The 22,971-nt window shown below is 52.4% G+C and overlaps 1 protein-coding gene across 1 annotated transcript in view; it reads left to right on the top strand.

The window, feature by feature from the left end:
• The first annotated feature begins 2,234 nt into the window (after positions 1 to 2,234).
• SH3RF3 (SH3 domain containing ring finger 3) overlaps positions 2,235 to 22,971 on the top strand; it is a 160,410-nt gene continuing 139,673 nt past the window's right edge. The window contains exon 1 of the mRNA XM_052648940.1: positions 2,235 to 2,756. Within this exon, the coding sequence (XP_052504900.1) occupies positions 2,235 to 2,756 (522 nt within the window). The remainder of the gene's footprint in view (positions 2,757 to 22,971) is intronic.

Here is a 22,971-nt window from a genome sequence, read left to right as displayed (position 1 = left end):
CACCCATTGTTCCCTGTTCTCCTGCCAATCAGGCGTCTTCTCTGCTCCTCACATTGTACCTTTGACCTTGCAGATGCCCTGCTCGGGGGTCCTTTCACCTCCTTCATGAGGCTGAAGGCCTCCTCCTTGAAGCCCTCCAGGCTGCCCTTCATGGAGACATTTCAGTGCAGACAGCAAGTTCTGAGGATGTGCTGTGAACTTTCTCTCGCTGACTCTCTGGGGCCAGGGCTGTACCCTACATGATGAATGCATGCTCAGGTACATGGATAATAGACTGAGCATATGACTCAGGATTGGCTGCCCAGTTGATGCTAGTGGTAAAGAACCTACTTCACACTGTAGGATACATAAGAGATGCTGATCCGATCCTTGTGTCAAGAGGATCTCCAGAAGGGAATGGCAACCAGTATTCTTGCCTGGAGAATCCCATGGACAGAGGAGCCTGGTGGGCTACATACAGTCCATGGGGTCACACAGCGTCAGAGGTGACTGAAGCGACTTAGCATGCACGAATACGCATACGATTCTGGCTGGATACCCTGAACCAAGATGTGCATTCAAATCACCACTAGGCAATGACTTGGAGACCATTTTTCCATTAATTTCACAAATGTTTACTGAACACCTACTATGTGCCTGGTGTTTCCCTAGGCACTGGGGATATTCCAGTGTGAAACTATGTGGCTTGTCGGGAACTTGTATCACAGCGGACTGAGATCTTTTCTATGCATTCGGTTCTGGAGACACAAAGATTTTAAAAATCCAGCTGCAATGATTTCATAAGCATCAGCTTCATTTTCCTTGCATGCAAAAATGAGGTTAAAGTTATCTCATAGGGCCGTTTAGAGGATTAAATAAAAAGATGAACGTTTTTGGCATTGACGCCTCAACAGATATTATTTTCTCCCTGAAAAGTCAAAAAAGACACACATAGCTTCACAAACCTCAAGACAGCCTGACCGGCAGTCAGGCTCTCGCGCCTTTCTTCGGTAGCCCAGTCCTGGGCTGTGCAGGGTCCGCAGGCCAGCCCTGGACCAGGCAGTGTCGGCCTCGGCGGGGCCCAGAGCGGCCACGAGGGGGCAGCGCTCGGCAGGGAATCTGCGCCACCGGCCGCGGCCCCGCGGCCCCCGGGCCTCCGTGCGCTCTTGCGTCGCTCTGACGCGCCCGAAGGCGGGCGCCGGGAAGGAGACCGCTGCTCCCCTCGTCTGCGCCTCCGGAGGAGGGATCGAGCGCGTCCCCAGGGCGGCCCGCGCGAGACTGGGGTCCGGCAGGCAGCGGCGCAGGCTCGGACCCGCGTCGCCGGGAGGACCCCAGCGCCCTCCCCCCTCCGCCTCGCCCGGCGCCCCGCGCGCCCACCCGGCTCTGGGGCTGTCACTTCCGCGCGCCGCCAGGCTGGGGACCGGCCGTCGTCGAGGAGGATGCCCGGGTGCTGGCTGCGTCCCCAGGCTGCTGGCAGGCGCTGCCCGAGGAGGCGGTCGGGATAGCGCCGCCCAAACTTTCCTTCGCTGCAGCGTCAGGCGGAAACATCCCGCTCAGAGGCTCACGGAGAGCGCAGGAGGCTCTGTCGCCAGAGGGGACAGGCCCGGGCCTGCGCTGGGGAGCGCCCTGGAGTTCCTGGGGACGCTGAAGGCGCCTTAAGAACAGGACTGGTGTCCGGCCTGCGCCCAGGCGGGTCAGGTCCAGGGCGCGGCTGCCCCTTCCCGGCGCCCCGCAGTGACCGTGACCTCCGCGCGCTCCCCGCGCACGTGCTCGCGGCCGAGGACGAGGAGGGGTCTGGCTGCACCCGCTGGGCAGCGGCTCGCGGGGAGGCCCAGGGCGCACCGAGGCAGTGCGGGGGAGCGCGCACGCCGCGCCCCCGCCTCCCCCGGGATCGGACTGGCGGCTGAGAGCTCAGAGCCGCCGGGTGTCTTGCCCGCCCGGCGGCGCCGCTGGAACCCGTGCCGGCCGGACTCGCAAAGGAGGGACAGGTGTAGCCTGCATCTGCGGGCGCTGCGCTCCGAAGCACTGGGTGGGCTCGGCGGTCCGGAGGGGGCTTGCGGGACTCGGAGCTCCGGTCCCTGCCGCGCAGGCCGATTGGCACCCCTTGGCGCTGCCAGCCTCAGGGAAGGAAGTCGCGGTGTAGCCCGGTCCCCAAGCGGCCGTCCAGGCGCGACCCTGGCTCCCACTGCCCGCGGCAGCGCCCGCAACGGCCCCGGGACCTAGAGGTGCGCGCGGTCGCCGCCGGCGCCGCCCCCATGCTGCTCGGAGCGCCCAGGCTGTGCGCATCCCGGGCGGCCGCCGCGGCGCAGAGAGAAGACGACGGCGACAGGCTGGGCGGGGACATGGACGAGTCGTCGCTGCTGGACCTGCTGGAGTGCTCCGTGTGCCTGGAACGCCTGGACACGACGGCCAAGGTGCTGCCCTGCCAGCACACCTTCTGCCGCCGCTGCCTGGAGAGCATCGTGAGCTCGCGTCGCGAGCTGCGCTGCCCTGAGTGCCGCATCCTGGTGGGCTGCGGCGTGGACGAGCTGCCCGCCAACATCCTGCTGGTGCGCCTGCTGGACGGCATCCGCCAGCGGCCCCGCGCTGGCGCCAGCCCCGGCAGCAGTCCGCCCGCGCGTCCTGGCCCGGGCCCCAGCCCCGCTTCGGGGGCGGCCTCGGCCCTCGCGGGTGGCGGGGGCAGCTCCCCTGGATCCCCAGTCCTCCTCCCCGCGGCTACCGGCGCCACCTCCAGCTTGCGCGAGCTGGCGACCAGCAGGAGCGCGCCCCCAGCAAAGGTGGGTGTGCCCTTCTCCGAGTTGTGTGTGTGTTGGGGGCCGGGGGCAGTGCGGAGGGGCAGGGGACCAGAGGTGTTCCGCGATGGCCTTCACCTTGTGCTTCTTTCTCGACTGGCTTCCCTCCATCGACTCCGTAGGTGTAACACTCCGGGTCCCACTTGCCAACTCTGGGGCATCACGGTTTTCCCATCCCACCCCCTTCCAACTTCTCCTTGTGACTTGACGTCCATCCTCTCCCTCTGGAATCCCTGTGCCCACCTGCACTTGTTATGTGGCCTGTGCTTGTGTGTCAGTGCCCCCCCCCCCTACCACTTGGTGTGGCCAGGACTCCCTGCCCCTGTCCCCATCCAGTCCCTTGCTGGACTGGACCTGTTTCTCCCCCTGTAACTTTGCTGGGCCTTTGGTCTCTCTGAACATAGTCTTCTTCTCCTGGACCCCAGATTAACCCTCTGTACACCCTTGCCCACCTGGACTGAAGTTAGTGTCTGCTGATTTCCCAGGTCCTGGCTGCTGGGAGGGGGAGGGGGCCTCCTGCCTGGTGTCTGGCAAGGGGGAGTCTGCCAGAGGCCAGTGTGCGCCTGGGTGAGGAGAACACACACTGCAAACCCCTTTAGCAGGAGGGAAGAAGTCAACCTGGAGCCCAGGAATGTCTGCCTCAGCCCTTGGTGGACGGGGCCTGTCTGGCAGCCCGGGTCCTGTCCTGGGATCTCAGGCCTGCCATGTTCCCACTGGGTTGTTATTTGAGGGTTTTTCTCCTTTTGCCTTTGGTGCAGCTCCGTTATACAGTGTGGACTGCTTCTGTTTCAAAGACGGTATCTGGAGGGTTCTGGCGGTTTTGTTTCAAGAGCTACTCAGAGTGTGTCATTTCACACCACGGCCACCTTGGGCTCTGTGGCTGGGGGAAGCCAATCCATGGGATGCTGGTTTAAGTGAGAGATGAGAAAGCACTTGTTTTCGTGTTTTGTTTAAATGTGGAAAAGCTTAAAAGGATTGTTGATCTGTTACAAATATTCACTTTAGAAAGCACAGCCATACCCCTCTGGTTTTGACCTTTTAAAGGTGTGGTGGTGCAGAAGCCATTTAATGAATCCTTCTTATATCTGAAGTACTGCAGTGAGGGAAGGTCTCCACCGAATTGCTCAGCACTGCAGTGTCTCTGAGGTTAGGAACTTAAGCCCTTGGGTAGTTAAGCTTTGGAGTTAAAAGTCAAACTTTGCCAAACTGGGTTTTTCCTATTAATCAGGGGGAATGACCATTCTCAAGTCAAGAATAGTCAAGGAATATTTATAATGGGATCACTGCTGAAGGAGAATTGAGGATATTAATTGCATGCATGTGCAGTTGTTTCAGTCATGTCTGACTCTTTGCGACCCCAGGGACTGTAGCCCACCAGGCTCCTCTGTCCATGGGATTCTCCAGGCAAGAATACTGGAGTGGGTTGCCATGCCCTCCTCAAGGGGATCTTCCCGACCCAGGGATGGAACCGGCATCTTCTGTGTCTCCTGCATTGCAGGCAGTCTTTACTGCTGAGCCACCAGGGAAGCCTGATTGTGTTAATTAATTTGGTTTTTAATTGTGATTAAATCCAGTTATAAGTATTCTTGTTACAGATTTTCAAACTTTTCTTTCCTGCCTTGCTGTTATTGTCTAAGGTATTATAACTGAAGGCCCCTTTTTTACGAAACAAGTGGGTTAACTCCTCTGGCTCAGAGAATGAAATGATTTTTGAATGATGCTTCTAGTGAGGACGTTTTGTGAATGGAGTCTGATCAGGAGGGTGGGAGGCCTTGAGGCAGCTCCTGGAATCCATGGCACTTGCAGCAGTTAAAGACATTTGTGAAGGGGCTGAACGTATAATTTTTAGTGATGACACTTAGTTCCAAAGAATTAATTTTTTGTCGCCTGGGGTTGGGGATGATGAACTGACTTTCTGTCTGGATACGTGCAGCAAACAGATTCTGTCCAGGTCTGTCTGAACCCAGCAGACTCTGGAACACATTTCCCTTTTTCATTTTCCTGTTTTACCTGTGTGAGCTCAGTCCTTTCTTTCAGGTCCCCCTCACCAAGACTAAGCTAGTGTCTTAGGAAGGGTCCGAATTAAATCTGATATTACATTTGATCATTTTCAGAGAGGAAAGAAAGAGTAGCGTCCATGTGGACTGTAGTATCATCTATCCTTTTAGCCACTGGTTGATCGCCGGGTGTCTTCTTGGGCAACCAGATGTCCTGCATAGAGGACTGTTAGCAGCCCTGTGAGTGTCGCAGGCAAAACCTTAAGCTGAGCATCACTTCCAAGTAGGCTCTGGTACTTGACTGTCCACTGGAATAAGTCTGGACCCGGGTGTTGCCGTGTGCTGTTTCATAGATGGGCACTTGTCATCAGTGGGTACTATGTATGCCTTAGTAGTAGGTGATTAAATATAAGACAGTCCCATTTTCTAGTGAGAAGCTCCTCCAACTTTCCTTTGGGTCCCCAGGGAAGTGTGGATGTTTTATTAGGTGGGTGGATTAGCAGGTATCTGCTTAGATGTCTGTTAATTTAGTGACAGGTAGATGCTGGAATGGACTTAACTCCATTTGGTTCTGGGAGCACTTTCCAAACCCTCACTTGCAGTTTTCACTGGAGGTACTCGGACCGTCCAGCCTGGTGGGTGGGGGTCTGCATTCACCTGTGCTGCCTGGGACAAGGTGTTAGAAATGAGTTAAATCTGCTGCCCTGGAGCTCTTACACTCTGGTTTTGGTGCCCACCATCCATGGCTGTCAGATGCCACCATCCTGTGTGGCTATCAGAGTCGCCTTAGCCTGTGGGATGTGCTGCCACTGCAATTGCTGAGTTTCTCAGCTTAAGTTTTTTTTTTTTTTTTTTTTCTGTTTTATAGTTTTGCAAGGTGACCCCTCAAACACCCTAACTGAATTGATGGAGGTTTTTAGGGCCACTGGTCTTCCTGAGAGGGTTTTGTGGTTCCCAGTTGAGTAATTCAGAAAGTACTTTTTAATGTGAATGAGTAGGGCACAGATATCAGACAACTGCAGTCTTTTTCTGAGTGATTTTTTTGGAAAATCCCTTGCTTGTATTTGGCATACACCTGCACTGTGCAGGCACCATCCTGGGTGACCAGGTAGGCGTGTCCCCGATGGAGCTGACATTAGGGCCCAGAGCCATTCTACTCTCAGGAGGTTCCTGGGGGCGCCAGGCAGGTTTTGGCCAGAACTTTGTGGTGGTTAAAGGAAGGGCATTATCACAGTTAAAGGCCTATGGAGGGTTTGGCTAAGGCTCTTGCTGATGGAAAACATAGTGCTAGAGTCTGACTAGTTTGCCTGCAGGTACTTGGGGCTGTTCAAGCTGGAAACCTGTGTTATCTCTTGGCCAGCAGTATCTCTGGATGGAGTCCGGGTAATGGGAGCAACCCAGTAATGGGAGCAGCGAAATGAACCATACCAATGATGTCTATTTGCTATTTTATCTTATAAACACACACATACAGTAATTCACCATATTTTGGATGCAGACTTTAAGTGTTCTCTGGGTTCTAACTTGCCTTTCTAGTTTAAGCCACAGTCACAATTTATGGTTTCCTATTTGTTTCTTTCAAATGGACTGAGGACTGTTGCTGCTGCTGTGTTGCTTCAGTCGTGTCCAACTCTGCGACCCCATAGACGGCAGCCCACCAGGCTCCCCCCGTCCCTGGGATTCTCCAGGCAAGAACACTAGAGTGGGTTGCCATGAAAGTGAAAAGGGAAAGTGAAGCCGCTCAGTTGTGTCCGACTAGTAGCAACACCATGGACTGCAGCCTACCAGGCTCCTCCGTCCATGGAATTTTCCAGGCAAGAGTACTGGAGTGGGGTGCCATTGCCTTCTCCGACTGAGGACTAAGAGACTCAAAATAATCTGAGTGGAGCACCTTTCAGATTTTAAATAATTCCCCCTGAATGTGTTCTGTTTTTGTTCCTGCCAAGTGACAGTTTTAAAGCCATCTCTCTTTGATAAGTCTTTCCTAAGTCATCACCTTGGTTTTCCAAGAAGTGACTTTTTCTGCACTTAGATTTCTTTGGTTTACCTATTATTTAATTAGAGTTGTAAGTATACAAGCACGCTTGCATAAACATGCTTGAGAATCCAGACAGTGGACTCCTGGTGAGCACCGGCCTCCCCAGCAGGAGTGTTGACCTGGACAGTGGCCAGTCAGGTGCAGCCCTCTATGGGGTGGACACGTTGGCCGTCCTGTGGAAGGTTAGGGCTAGGACATGACTGTGTCCTAAGGGAGGGAGGCTGTGGCTTTTTCTAGGGTGTCACAGGGGCTCCAGAGAAGGGACCTGGAGGTTATGCAAGCTGGGCTGCTCCCAGGACGGCAGGCAGTGGTGACCGCGGTCACTGTGTCTCCAGGGCAGACGCCAGCCTTTGTGTTGGAAGAGTCTTGCCAAGTCCTTCGGGACATGTTTTTAGAAGGGCCCTGGGTGCAGAACCAGCTCCTCTGGGACACGTGGCCATTATTGAGTGCCTGCTGTGTGCAGGTGGGCCGGGTGGTGTAAGTGTGTCTCCTTGCTTTCCAACCTCAGCTCAGTGAGGCTGCTTCTTAGCAAATGGAAACTGACCTTGGAGATGAACTCTGGACACACCGGCCTACTGGCTTCCTGATTAGCCACCTCTAACTATCACAGACCCAGTCAATTAGAGACTCTGGTCCCAAACCAGGCGGTTGGGTCCTGAGGCCACTCTGCCCACACCTGAAGGTGTTTTGGGCCCTGTGGGCGGGCCTGTGCAGAGTTTGGTGCTGGTGGGGTTCCCAGTGGCAGAGTTTCATGTTGGCCATGGCTCTGGGGACAGGTTGCTGGCGGCTGTAAGTGTGGAGGCCCGGGCACCTGGGGTCTGTCCAGGGCTCCGTTCTGTCCTCAGGGATGTATCTTTGTCCATCCTGTTCTGTCACCATCCTGGGATGATACCAGGGGTCTCAAAGCAGATGCAGGGGCACCGTGACACTGTGAGAGCCCAGGTGTTCACTGTTCAGGTCAGGGAGCAGACCCAACTTGGCCACCCCCCACCACAACCCCCCACACCACACACCCCCACACCCCATCCCTGAGGACTGGAGTCCTGCTCCTCAGGGTTTGGGACCCAGGCCCACCTCCCCCTGGCCTGCGCCCTACCACCCCACCTCAGGTATTGGCGGGTCTCTGGGCTCCTGAGGGCCATGTGAGGAGGGTGGGTGGGGACTTGGTGGACAACCAGGACTGGCACTGAGGATGGGTGTGTTCATCCCTGGGCAGATGGCTTGGCTCTTCTGGGCCTTTGCATTTGTGCAGGGGAGAGCCTGTCTACATTAGTGGGTGAAGGAGGTGATGCAGGTGGGGACCAACACAACCCAGGGGCTGTCGGCTGGGTACCATCACCCGCACACATCTTGAAACCTCAAATCACCACTGAGGTGCGCTCCCCGGGTCCACCTGACTGCTAGTGGAGTCAGAATATGGTGTCCTAAGTTATGTGTGTGTGTATGTATCTCATACATGTTGTACCTCTAGGTTCAAAGTCGGTTCAAATCCAGTTCCCATGACTGAAATGCTGAGTGTTGAGGAGCATCTAAGGGCTTGAATCTGTTTCACCTTTAAATTGCCTCCAACTTTTATCTGTTATTGAGGTAGCATTCTTGATCCTTACAAGCTTCATTGAACAGAAAAACAGCCCAGAAGGTCATCTGTTTTAGGGAAGGCAGCTTAATAACCCTGCTGGGTGCTGAGTTGCTGCTTGGGGCTCTGCTGAGAGGGAAGGGGCACAGCTTCCTCCTCTGCAGGATGGGGGTAGTGGGATGGGGGGAGAGGAGTCGGGGGTCTCGTCTATACCTCCCACCTGTGCAGGAAGTGGTGGGGGGCTCATCTACACCTCCTGCCTCTACAGAACAGACTTACCCCCGTTGTTCCCTCATCCAGCCCGTAAGAGCCCGCGGGCTCGCTGGAGCAGGATGAGATTGAGTCTCAATTATAGAGCTGTTTCAAGTGTGCATTTCACTTCAGTCTGTATTTAACCTTTATTTTCGCAGTTAATATGCTTTTTTTCGAGGTACATTTTTGGAATAAAACATCAGCAGGATTCAGTTGGGGAAATGCTCTAACTTTATGGTGCTCGAAGAGACCAAGGTCACTTTGTATCTGATCTGCCTTCCTTGGAAGATCTTCCAGTCCGATGTCCTTGATGCACGTGTGATGTCTGTCCTGTTGGAATTCTAATTCACCTTGAAATGTGAGAGTGTCAGAGAGGTGGTGGCTGCGGTGAATGGTTTAAGAAGTGTGGTGTGGCTCCCTTCTCCCTGCACTCGAAACTGGACTAAAAAGAGCAGGGGAAGCAGCAGCGTGACTCAGAGTCTCCTCATAGGCTGCTGCTCCTTCGAGCCGGATCCAGCTCCGATGGGAGGACTGGAGCCCAGCAAGCCCAGTGAGCTGCTACATGGACAGCATGCTGCAGGCAGAACCCAGTCCACTTGCGCCGGCCAGCCCGGGACAAGCTACAGTACTTGGACAGCAAAGAAATGCTCTTTGTGTATTTGTTATTTTTCATCTGCTGCTTGGTCAACACATCTGAGTCACGTTGAGTGAAAATCTTGCTGCACTAAATGGAATTCTAAACATAGCCCCATAAAGGGGCCCGAGAAAGATGCAGCATCAATTATTCAAGAGGGTCGAACGTACGAGGTCTCACACCGTCACAGTTCCCAGTGCTTTCAAAAGTGATTTACTTCTTAATTGTCCACTGAGTGAGCTTTCCAGTTTTATCTTTCTGCTTCTAGGTATTAGGGCACTTGGTTTAGTAACTTGAGTTTCTCTTACAAGTATGACAGGTAAATCATCGGTTGTTTAGGTAAATCGTCTGGAATTAGAGCCTGACCTGTTCATTCTCACTCAGTGACAAATATATTTCAATATATGTAAATGGATTGATGTATATAGTGAAGTCACTCAGTCGAGTCCGACTCTTTGCGACCCCATGGACTGTAGCCTACCAGGCTCCTCCCTCCATGGGATTCTCCAGGCAAGAGTACTGGAGTGGGTTGCCATTTCCTTCTCCAGGGGATCTTCCCAACCCAGGGATCAAACCTGAGTCTCCAGCATTCCAGGCAGACGCTTTAACCTCTGAGCCACCAGGGAAGCCCATATACATGCACATAAAAGGCGCTTACTCCTTGGAAGAGAAGCTATGACAAACCTAGACAATGTACTAAAAAGCAGAGACATCATTTTGCCAACAAAGTTCTGTATAGTCAAAGCTATGATTTTTCCACTTGTCAGATACGGATGTGACTATTGGACCATGAAGAAGCTGGGCATCGAAGAATTAATGCTTTGGAAATGTGGTGCTGGAGAAGACTCTTGAGAGTCCCTTGGACAGCAAGGAGATCAAACCAGTCCATCCTAAAGGAAATCAACCTTGAATATTCATTGGAAGGACTGATGCTGAAGCTGAAACTCCAATACTTTAGCCACCTGATGCGAAGAGTTGACTCATTAGAAAAGACCCTGATCCTGGGAAAGATTTAAGGCAGGAGAAAAGAGGGTGACAGAGGATGAGCTGGTTGGATGGTGTCACTGACTCAGTGGACATGAGTTTGAGCAAACTCAGGGAGACAGTGAAGGTCAGAGAAGCCTGGTGGGCTGCAGTCAATGGGGCTGCAAAGAGTTGGACATGACTTAGTGACTGAACAACAAGAAACACACATATACTAATATATAGGAAGTATGAACATATATGTGTCATTTTTATACGTTACACACTTACCATTATTAATTTGGTTGGCATTTCATCCCTTTGAATGAAAGTTTGGGGACTAGCTGACTTCTGGTGACCTTTAGTTTCCTCACAGTGAGTCATGTGCTAAGAAAGCCCATCCAGCTGGACTGAACTGTCCAGTGGTGGCAGGAAAGACCTGTCTGAGCCCACGCTGTGTCCAGTCCCGGCAGGCCCCTCTGGCTCTGCTACCAGCTGCCACAGGGCTTGGGCAGCGCTGGCCTTCTGGGTGCTGCCCGGGCAGAGTGCATGGCATGAAGGACCTGGATGTGTGGCTGCCCGAGAGCCGCCAGTTGTCACTGGGCTTCATGGGATCAGTGGAAAGCTGGCGTCATGCGGTCGGGTCTTCTGGGCCGATTAGTGAGAGGCTGGGGCTTGAGGTGTGTGCAGGCGTCGGCAGGGGCGGGCGGGCACTTGTGAAACCCGGAGGGAGGCTTGAGTAATTGGCTCTGGGGACTGCGGTTGCTGATGGGGCCGTTTTGATGAATAATAGACCCCATTAGATCCAGCAAGGTGCTCGATGATGTATAATTAAAGACGGCATTAGTCAGGCAGAAACCACAGCGTTTAAAAGTGTGCAAGGAATGGTGTCTCAGGCTAAAGCTTGCATCTGGGATGGGGGAGGCAGGATGCGAACCAGTCTGAAGCTGCTGCCTGTGGACAGTTGGGTGGCTGTTCACAGAACAGTTGGTGTCCTCCTGAGTCTCAGATATTTGTAGTGACGGCGGCCATGGTGGTTTAGAAGCTTATTTTAGGTGAATTTACAGCTGTGGAACAGTTCTGATTGGTGACTCTGACACAAAACAGAAGTCCTGTTTCTGTTCTCCGTGGAGCAGGCTGTGCTCAGGTGAGTGCTGGTCTGAGACCCATCCGCACATTCCAGCTTCAGCTCCCAGTCCCTTCCTTATTCATGCAGGGGTCGGGGGGTGGGGGTGTGTGGGGTGGGGGCTTGGGTCTCTGCGGGTGGGGGGAGTGGGCCCAGCAGCTGGGCTGAGCGCTGCCCTGGCCGTCACCCACCTGACCGTTCAGACCTCTCCGTCCAACGCTGAGAGAACCGTGTGCCCCTCTGGGCCTTGGCTCCTGGACTCTTTTTAATCAGAGTCAAGCGTCTGGCAGACAACCTCAGTTGTTAATTATGCTGCTATTAATATTCATGTTGACAGTCATCTGCTCTTCAGCCCAGGGGTTCCCGCAGCTCCTCACAGGCCAGGAGGCAGGCCCCCTCCTGTAGCGACAGACACAAATGGGAGCCCAGGTCACTGCTCCAAATGTCTGCTCTGTGCCTCCTACCAGCATCCCTGGGGGAGGAGGGCTGCAAGGCTCCTCCAGGCATCCATGTGGCTCTGTGGCCTCGCAGAGGCCAGGGTCTGGTCTCTGACCCCCTGGAGCTCAGAGTGTGGGTGTTTCAAGAGACCAAGTGGGGTGCCAGCTGAAAAATGTCAGATGCAATGGAGATGTTTTGTGATGTGTGTGTTTTATACTCTAGATGGATTAATTTAGGTTTTAAAAAAAAGTCAGTGAGCTCTCTTTGCATTCTATAGATGATGTCTTTATTCTATGGAAGAAACTGTCCTTGAAAGGATTGCAGCCATGGTCTTTTATGAACCTGGTGCTCCTGGACTTGGGTGACACATTGAAGTCCTATAAACACTGCAGCGTGGCCCCAGCCCAGAGGTCTTGATGCATTCGATCTGGATGCAGCCCAGCGTTGGCTTGTCAAAGTCCTCAGGTGGTGCAGACACTGGCTGTGGGCAGTGCTGGCCTGAACCACAGAGGCTGGGGAGGTTGGAGGAGTTGGGAGGACATTTCTGGAAGCCCTACCCCCCGGAGGGCTGGCCAAGTGGAAAGGGAGTGTGGGCTTGAAGGCCTGGGGCCCCAAGGTGCATGGAGCTGACTTGGTCCTGGAGGGAGGTGATCAGGGCCAGTGAGGGTCAGTGACCAGCTGGACAGGAGGCTCCAGGGGAGCTGGAGACAGAGGGTCATCCTCGGCCATTTTACTTAGGAGCCTGACACTGCTCGGCTCATTAATTCACTTAATAAGTAATTCTTTGGGAAAAAGTTTCATACAAAAGCAACAAATTCGACTCAATCCACCAGTCCTTGTGACGACTCAGCGATCTGGGCGCTGTGGTTGCCTCCACTCTTTGCAGACCCAGAGGAGTGTAGGAACTTGGGCTCTTCTGGGGCCATGCTAGGTGGAGGGCTGGGGCTATGAGCCCCTCTCCACAGGGCGGGAAGGCGAGGTATGAGCTGGGTTCAGATTCTTTCCCATCGTTTCCACCTCACCAGGATGCAACTGGGGAGATGCCAGGATACTTCCTGCAGTCTTTACCACGTAGTGAAAGAGGCAGGTGGGTGGGAGAATTTCCTGGTGGAACAGAAGGGGCAGATGTGGAGCGAGGGCTGAGGGAAAAAAGTCTTCCTTTCCCACCTGAGGGGCAGGTGAGAGTGGCCTGCTGTCGCTCAGGGCCGGAGCCAGGGGCAGCCACTCACCTCAGAGGCCAGGGTGACACGATGACCTGCCCTGTGCTGGGGAGGTGGGGCTGTGGGGTCTTCCTGCATTGGAAGCGCTCTGCATTCAATGGTGAAACCAACATTATGGAAATGTGGTTAGTGAACCTGGGTCCCCAGAAGAGTCCTTCTGTCCAGTGTTCTCACATGGCAGCCTCTGCCGTCCATCTGAGGCTGCCCCCCCCCGGCCCAAGTGTTAAAATTGGGCCAGATGTGCTTGCTCGGGGCTCCACACTGGTGGCCATGGAAACGGACTAGATACAGCATCTTCTCCTGGACATCTGTGCCTCCACGGCTCAAACACATGCACAAAAAGCTACTGGATTTACACATGTTCAGATAAAGCCTTCAGATGGCACAAATTCTAGACTGTATCCTCCAGGCAGTGCTGTCTGCCTGTCTAGGGTGGAGACCACCTGTGAAACCTACAATCTTCTATAGTCACATTACAGAAGTCGAAAAGCAACAGATGAAATTGGCTTAATAACGTATCTTATTTAACCACTCCACCCACATGTGTACTTGAGTGCTGCTCAGCACAATACGTTCTCAGGGTGCTTTGCCTCCCTGTCCACGCCTGGCGCCAAGCTCACTGTGTCTGTCACCGGCCAGCACACCTCAGCGATGGTTCAAGGCCCACACGTGGCTGCAGAGCCCCTGGGGGCACCGGGCTGCTGGCAGAGCTCCAGACACCATGATAGAGGGCATGCGTCTCCTGTTTTTACATTTCCAGTGACCTGTGCCCGTGTGATTTGGAGGGTCTGTGGGCCACACCAGGAGCCCCTCTGAAGTGTCAAGGTGACAGGATCTTCCAATGACACAGGCTCTGGGGATTTGGTGTGGTGACAGCGAGGGCAGCAGGAAGGCACCTCGAGGAACCCTCTGAATCCCAAGTGTGGTGGTCTCCTGCCTGGTTGATAACTTGGGTCCCTTCCTCACCAGCTTCATCATCAGCGGGCTCTTCTTTGGGTCCTGACAGGCATGGTGTTCTACCCCCTGGACAGAGTGAAGTCCAGCTCTTGTAGAAGGAGGGCCAGCGTCCCACACATAAATGGTTATGAAACTGTCACCTGCCCGGCTGTCGGTTTCCTGAGGTGACAGGTGCACCATGGGGGAGGGGTGTTTCCCTTCTCAGTCACCTGCAGTTTCTTCAGGGTGATGGTGGTGGGGGGTACTCTAGCTCCTTTCAGTGACACCAGGCAGGGCAGGGTTGTTTGGGTCTGACTTGCCCTTGGGGCGGCATCCAGGGCAAAGCCGGGTTAATGGATTGTTTGAAAGTTCACGACCTGAAACTCAGACTTTTGCCTTTTCTGGTTTGCACTGTGTATTATCAGATTTATATTTCAGGCTGTGAGGACTCAGTTCAGTTCAGTTCAGTTGCTCAGTCATGTCCGACTCTTTGCGACCCCATGAATTACAGCACACCAGGCCTCCCTGTCCATCACCAGCTCCCAGAGTTTACCCAAATTCATGTCCATTGAGTCGGTGATGCCATCCAACCATCTCATCCTCTGTCGTCCCCTTCTCCTCCTGTGTTCAATCTTTCCCAGCATCAGGGTCTTTTCAAATGAGTCAGCTCTTTGCATCAGGTGGCTAAAATATTGGAGTTTCAGCTTCAACATCAGTCCTTCCAATGAGCACCCAGGACTGATCTCCTTTAGGATGGACTGGTTGGATCTGCTTGCAGTCCAAGGGACTCTCAAGAGTCTTCTCCAACACCACAGTTCAAAAGCATCAATTCTTCGGCGCTCAGCTTTTTTTATAGTCCAACTCTCACATCCATACATGACTACTGGAAAAACCATAGCCTTGACTAGACAGACCTTTGTTGACAAAGTAATGTCTCTGCTTTTTAATATGCTGTCTAGGTTGGTCATAACTTTCCTTCCAAGGAGTAAGCGTCTTTTAATTTCATGGCTGCAGTCACCATCTGCAGTGATTTTTGAGCTCCAAAAAATAAAGTCAGTCACTGTTTTCACTATTTCCCCATCTATTTGCCATGAAGTGACGTGACCAGATGCCATATATTAGTTTTCTGAATGTTGAGCTTTAAGCCAACTTTTTCACTCCCTCTTTCACTTTCATCAAGAGGCTCTTTAGTTCTTCTTCACTTTCTGCCATAAGGGTGGTGTCATCTGCATATCTGAAGTTATTGATATTTCTCCTGGCAATCTTGATTCCAGCTTGTGCTTCTTCCAGCCCAGTGTTTCTCATGATGTACTCTGCATAGAAGTTAAATAAGCAGGGTGACAGTATACAGCCTTGACATACTCCTTTTCCATGATTTAATGATGAGTTAGCATTTCATTGGAAATTCAGTTCCTGGGTTCCGGCTGGAGTGGGCTTGGGCAGGGACTGGGTGTCCCGTGGTGTCCTTCCTAGTTGGTCAGCAGCCCCACACCCTGTTGACTAAGGTGAACGACTGTAGCATTTGAAGTTGTGTCTCTGCTTTGATGACACATCTTTTGCTACTTAGGATTTATTTCAAGCAGAATGTTGGGTCTGTGATTTAATTCTGAGTTATAACATTAAGCTTCAATGTGACTTCCATGTAACAGTGCACATGTAACACACACGGTATAAGATTACACCTGTAATGGCACCCATGTAAGAGCACACATATAAGTGCGTATGTAATGGTGTACATGTAAGAGTACAAATGTAACACACATGTAAGAGTGCACGTGTAACACACGTGTAAGGGTGCACATGTAATGGCACGTGCGTGTGGGTGCACATGTAAGGGCGCACATGTATTGGTGCACATGTATTGGTGCATATGTAACGCACACATGTAAGAGTGCACATGTAATGGTGCACATGTAAAGACACACATGGAAGGGTGTATGTGTAAGAGTGCATGTGTAATGGCTCATATGTAAGAGCACACGTAACGGTGCACGTATAAGACTGTACATGTAACTGCACACATGTAAGAGTGCACATATAATGGTGCATGTTTAAGAGTGCACAGGCCCAGGTGTGTAACTGATGCAACATAGACACGCCCTCACCCCAGACTGCGAGACTATCTTAACTCTTAGTGTTTCTGTTCACTGCGTTCACTGCACCAAGGATGTTGGGTTGGTTTAGCTTTTCTTGGTGACTAGGGGTCACTCATGGCAGTTACTGAGCCGTCCCCTGAGTCAGGGATGCCCTGGGGGTCCCTGAGCTGCCCTGGGAGCTCCTGTGCTTCTGTATGAAATGCCCCACATGGGCAAAAGCAGGGCCTCCCCTCTTTGCTGTCACTTTAGTGATTGTTGGCTTCGAGCTGTCCTCCCTGCTCCTACAGCTAATTTGCAGTCACCTTTTGCAGATGGAACCCACTGAGGGTGTTGCTGGGCTTGGTGACACTCTGGAGCTGGGGTAGAAAGTCCGACAAGTCTCACCATGGCCAAGGGCGAGTATGTGTTTCCAACTTGTTGGTGGCTCCCAAGCCAGGTGCAGACACTGCCATGCTCCATCCAATATGAGGATCTCACAGGGAAGCAGGCGACCCGAGGTGTTTGTTTGGGGACCTTCGGGTGATTCTGGGCAGCGTCCCTGAGTGTGAACACAAAGCTGTAATTTTTACGTTTTTAGAAAAGTGATGTAAGGGGTTGTGTGACTTTCCATGATAATGGGAAGTTACCAACCAGTTGCTCCTGATTTGATAGTATCCACAGTGTGTTCTTTTCAGTTTAAATACTCTCTTGTTTGAAGATTTCCGAGTAAAGATAACAAAGGCCAATTTCTCCCTGAAATAGCACAGGGATTATACATCCCATCAGCTTGCTCCCTGTGGAAAGGGTCTGCAGCTCTGACCTGGAGGGCTCTGGCGTCTCTTTGGTGAATGTGGGTTTCCTGTGATGTGCCCAGCATGTTCTCATCCACCAGGATGAAAGCCCAGGGGCTGTGATGGTGACCGAGGATCTTCACATAAGTCACTCTGACCTACTTCATGCTCTGGGCCCCCAGTCCCAGGTCTGGGCTAACTCCCAAGCTGGGCTTGGGCAGCTGTGGCCGTGGGAGTCTGAGCCGTTCAGGCTCTGAACCCCACTCTTGCCCTGTCATTCAAGGCAGCTTCTCTTCCCAGCAGCTGCTGCTCCCACGGGTGTGTGGATCCAGAGGCAGTGCCGTGCACCTGATGTGAAGGTGGGCAGGGAGGCTGCCGCTGCAGCCACTGGGGGTGATGTGACTGTCTGTTGAAGTTGTGTGGGTAAGTCCAGGCCACCTGGTGGGCTTTGCATGTGAGAGTTGAGGGTGGATCCTTTTGAACATGTAGATCCCCCAGCGAGGAGGGGCGTCCATCTCTCTGGCCGTGAACCTGCCCGTCCAGGAGCAAGGGCCTATCTTGACCCCCAGGGCCACCTGGTGAGAGGCCATCAGCGTAGTCAGCCTTCCTCTTGGGAGGGAGTCTCTGCCTTCCTAGGGGAGACTGTGTGGTGTCAGGACACGGGTGAATGGTATTTGTGCCCTGATGGGCTCCCCTCCTCCAGCTTCCTCGCCTCCCAGAAGGGCCCACAGGGTCTGGGCGGCTCTTCTTCAGTCACTGAGGGCAGCTTCTCAATGCCTCTGGGCCAACCAGTCCTGGGAGGGGCTAGCTTTTTCCACGGAGCAGCCCTGCCAGATCTAATGACCTGAGCTTGACTTCACTGGGGTGAGAGTCCACCGTGGGATGACTCTATGTCCATCTGAGAGTTAAGTATGGCTGGGATGTATGTGTGTGACCAGGAGGAGGGGAGCAGCTTTTGCTAAGTTCAGAGCACCTCCCCATGAAATCCAGGATTTCAGGATGGCGTAAGTGATAGTGGTGTGATGGCAGTGATGGAGGTGATGGGGGTGATGGAGGTGATGGGGCTGATGGGGGTGATGGAAGTAACAGTGGTGATGGAAGTGATGGAGGTGATAATGGTCATGAATGTGATAGAGCTGATGATCCTGAGGGAGGTGATGGTGCTGGTGGCAGTGGGGTCCCTGCAGTGGAGGGAGCTTTGGAGGCCTGTCATCGCCTGGGTGCCAATTTATTCAGAGGTCCACTTGCTACTCTGCTTCTCTGGGCAGAGCAGATCCTGGCATAAATCACCTTGTGCTCGAACAAGGCGGGGGCATCACTGTTTCCTGGACTTTTAATTTTCCTGGGGTCCTTAACTTAGGGATGCTAATACATGAATTGAGGTGAAAGAAACATCAGCTCCTGTTTCCCTAATGACACAGAACTTAGCCTTCATTTTCTACTGCCTGAAGCCCTTACAGTTCTGATGGCATTTTGGCCAAAAGATGTTATTAAAAGTACAGTTCTCATGCCTTTAAAAGCTTCCTGAGGGTGGAGGAGGTGTGGTGTGTGGTCCCGTGGCCATGGGGAAGTAGGGTCCCTGAGGAGCCCTGGGACCCCAGGTGTCTCACACCTGCTGTCCCGCTCTTCCTGCCTTTCCTGTGGCCACTGGGCCGTATTTTCTGAAGGTTGGTTCATCCTGCAGCGGGACATTCATTCAGCAGTTATTTAGGGCGGAGATGGGGAGCCCCAGGGTCTCAAGGTCAGTCCCTGGGCAGATTTCCAAGCTGGCGGAGACATAGGATCTTTTCCTCAGTTCAGGGGAAGCAATGGGCTCAGGGTTCAGTGACTCCAAGGTGAACAGGACGGCTTGCCGAGTCTAGGAGCCTGGGGAGGGGGCCGTGGCTGGACCTGGGTGCAGCTGCAGCAGAGTGGGTCCTAGCGGGTCCCAGCGAGGGAAGGTGGGGCTGGGGGAGGGGTAGTTCATGGATACCCTGCTTGCTTTCTGACTTTTCTTTTCCTGAAAACTTTGCAGAACTTAAGCAGCTTACCAGGTTTTTGTTGGTTGCCAGCGTCTGTCTGGTTGACTGTCTTTTCATCTCCTCGCCATATCTGTGTCTTGTCTGCAGTCTGCTTAGAATTCTGGGTTTTTGTCGTCTTCAAGGAGAATGGTGAGCTCTGCTGTCAGTTCCTCTCGTGGGCCGAGGCAATGACCTCTCCTGTGCCCTGAGCCCTGCTCCTTTCTGTCCTTCTCAGAAGGACGCTGGGGGCCTGGGCACACAGCTGCGTCAGGACCCTCCTGCCTGAGGTGGGACAGTAAGTTCACCTGGACATAGAGCAGCTGTGCCGTTCCCTCCTCATCGTCTGTTGTCCAGGAGACGCTTGCTCCGGGAGTTTGGTCCCGTGATGCTGTCTGGGGGCCCCACCCCTTGGTGCCCCCCAAGCCCCTGCTCTGTGTCCCAGATGGTCCTTCGGGGCCTGTGGGGTCCTAACTCACTCCACACTGGGAGAAGGGCTGCATCTCTTTCACAGACGGAAGACCTGTTTGTGTTTCATGTGGATTTGTTTGTGAAAAATCTCACTTCATGTTCCATTAAGTACACAAATGTGCAGAGAACTGAACCATAGCTACCTCCTTTGTGGTTAAACTCGGTCATTTTCTGAGTGGCTTTGAGCTGACTTGTCCATTTCCCAGTCAAAGGCACTTCCATTGAAGTGACCCCAAGGCAGGGGGCTTGGAGAGCATTTCTTCCTCTTGGAACCCTCTGCACAGGATGGTTGATGAGGAGCTGGCCATTTGTACAACCGGTAGGTCCTGGGGGGGGCGGGTCTTCAGTCACAGATGACCGAGTCCTGTTTGAGCAAACACAGTGAACTCTTAGCCCCCTTAACAACAACTCAGAGAGCAGCAAATCCGAAATCTTAGGTCTTTGCTTTGGCGTAAAAGTGAGCTGTGTGCTTCCCTCATGGTTCAGTGGTTAAAAATCCACCTGGCGACGAGGGGGGACACGTGTTCAGTCCCTGGTTTGGGAAGATCCCACAACTACTGAGCTTGCTTGCCTAGAGCCTATGCTCTGCAACAAGAGAAGCCACGTCAGGGAGAAGCCTGTGAACCACAACGAAGAGTAGCCCCTGCTCACCACCGCTGGAGAAAAGCCGTGACAAAGACCCAGCTCAGCCAAAATAAATAAAATATGTCTTCAAAAAAAAAAAAAAAAAAAGTAAGCTCTGAGCAGAACCTTTATTTTTAAGGATAAAGAATCAGTAAAAGGAAAAGTTACTTTCCCTAGGGGATTTTTCTAGGTGGGTGAACTTAAAATTAAATGAGTAGTTTTTAACACTGTGACCTTAATAGAAAATAATTCATTTTTCACCAACTTTAAGCTGTCATTCCAACAGATTAGTTTTTAACATGCATTTTAGTTTTGCATTTTAATTATTTATGGGATAAGTGCTGATTTATTTTTCCTGAGAGTCCTTTGAACATTTTATGGTGATACTTCACTTATCAGGATCACTCATACTGAAGCACATCAAAGAGCCAAGCAAGCCCGTGTCCACCTGACCCTCTGTTTATATCCATGAGACTTTCTTGGTGTCCCTCTGGGGCTTGTCTCCTCTTGGTTAACATACTGGGAGAATTCACTGAGTCAACCTGCATCCCTGGATGCCTGCTCTTTTCTTGGCACAGTGCTGGGTGCTGAGAATTCAAAGGATAATAACCAACACACAGCCTAGTGGGAGAAAAACAGTCTGTACCATAATTATTTTGTGAAGTGTTAGTAGCTCAGTCATGTCCGACTCTGTGACCCCATGGACTTTAGTTCACCAGGCTCTTCTGTCCATGGGATTCTCCAGGCAAGAATACTGGAGTGGTTAGCCATTCTTTTCTCATTCTTCTGGACCCAGAGATCAAACCCAGATCTCCTGTATTGCAGGCAGATTCTTTACCATCTGAGCTACCAGGGAAGCCTGTTATTTTGTAAAGCTTGAGTTAAATGGTAATTGTAGACATTCAAAACATGTAAAAGTGCAGAAAAGGAAGTCAGTCAGGTGAGAGGTCATTTCAGAGAGGGCTGGATGGAGGGCTTTGAAAGATGATGGATGAATAGCGATGAGAGAGATTGTCCAATTGGAAGGACACTGCCTGTCCTGGAGACCAACAGTTGTCATGATTTCTGGGTAAATGTGTAAGGGCCATGGAGGCAGGAAAGAGGGCAGTTATGTGGGCAGAAGCCAGGCTCAGCCCTGAAATTGAGTTCACAAGAGCCTGGGCATCGCTGGATGCTTTTAGCAGAGATGACGCTGTTTAGGGGAGAGGGACAGCTGTGTGTAGAGGTGGGGACATAGTCCTCAGGTGAGGCCGGCGAGGCCATGAGACCACACATGGAGGAGGCTCTGGATTCTAGGTGAGCTGTGACGGCCCCCTGAGGCCGTGGAGGGTGGATGAGAAGATGACCGAGGAGCAGACCAAGGAGCTGAGGAGGGAGCCCTGTCCCGGGGCTAGGCAGTCAGGCTTCTCCCAGCTTTGTCACCCACTAGCCCTGTGGCCCGAAGGCGGTTGCTTTTCACTGTTCCCAAATCTAAAGCAATGCACTGTGTCACCTGTGTGGGGCCCTGTTGGCCAATGAGACACACCCAACCCCCTTTCTTCTCATCTGTTAGGACAGGAGTGGTGGCCCCTTGGCAGGGCTGTTTGACAGGCAGGTTAAGTTGCCACCTGGGGCTGGTGCACAAAAAGGGACAAGTGGCTTTCTTTCACTTCTATAAAGGTGCTTGTGGTGGGACCCATGGGTGTCACCAACCAGGCAGGAACAATTGGACATGAAGTGGTTTGGGGCAGGGGTTTCTTACCTCGAGACTGTGGCCCCCAAGAGGATCTGAGGATGGACTTTGGAGCCCTGTGACCCTGGGGACCGTAAGTGCTTTCTCGTGGAGATTCTAGTTTCCTGGGGACTGTGGCTGTCAGATTCTCATGGCTGTAGGGGTGGGGGCATGACCCTACCAGGCTAGAGCCGTGATCTGGAGCAAACAGGGGTCCTGAAGTGTGTAAGGTGGACCCGGTGCCAGGCGGCCTGAGTGTCCCAACCACGCTGAGATCCTGATCTTTAAAGGAACCTGAAAACTCTTAAAGTGACTCAGGCTAGGAATGCTCGGAGGAAAATCACAGAAGTTGTTCCACTTGATCCTCCGGTAGATTTTGATGTAAGGAGTATCAAAGCCTATTAGACAAGGCAGTTCTTCTGATTTATTTTGGCTGACTGCCTCATGGCATGTAGGTCACCATCTAGTAAGCTTGTTTGTTTAATCCGTCCTTCTCCTTCTAGATAGGATTTCTGTCCTAAATTGAAAGTTTCTAGGGAGCAGGAGCCTCATTTGATTGGTCTTTCTATCTCCCAAAGCATCTAACTTGCTCGGGAAGCCAGCAGACCTAACAACCAAGTCTTTTCTCCTAGTTGTTCAAGCAGGTTTCAATGTTAAGATACAAGCAAAACAAACAAGCACATGTTCTAAAACCAAAACACTTTCCCTTCCTAAGTCTAAACCCCATCTGTCCTGTTACACTAACCACAGCTGAACGTATTTGAAAAAGTTGCAGAAAGTTTCAAACAGCAAAACTTGGATTTGCCGCTATTTGCACAGCGTTTATGCTGTCTGAGATTTTCTCAGTCACCTGGAGATGACCTCTAGTCTGCCGAGGATGAGAGTAGGCTGCGTGCACCATTTTGTACAGAGGACTTGAGCTGCTGGAGTTAGATATCCTCAGGGTGCTGGAACCAGTCCCAAGGGTACCCAGGTGGTGCAGAGAAGAAGCCAATTCTGACTCGATGTTGAAAACTGTTTCTTTGACTCGCTTTTCATTTTTCTTGTTGTTATAATCATACCTAATGGCTTGCTTAAAAGGACTCTGCCCCTCTGACAGGTGAAGATAAGCATCCTGGGTCCCTGACCTCTCAGAGTCCTGGTCCCTGAGCTGGCATTAAACTAAAGCCCTTTTGTTCAGAACTCTGTCTAGCTGTAGATCGCAGGAAGGAAGAAATTAACACATCCCCTGCTGGAGGCTTGCCATTCTAGGAGATATTTGCAAGACTGATTGGCTTTTTACTTTGCTTCCTTACCTTCCCCGCCTCCATCTCTGATTTACAAAAGAACCTGCCGTCCAGACCCCATAAGA

Source organism: Budorcas taxicolor, chromosome 11 (genome assembly GCF_023091745.1).
Source record: "Budorcas taxicolor isolate Tak-1 chromosome 11, Takin1.1, whole genome shotgun sequence".
Taxonomy (NCBI): Eukaryota; Metazoa; Chordata; class Mammalia; order Artiodactyla; family Bovidae; genus Budorcas; species Budorcas taxicolor.
The sequence above is the reverse complement of the archived record's forward strand: the minus strand, read 5'-3'. Positions and strand labels throughout refer to the sequence as shown.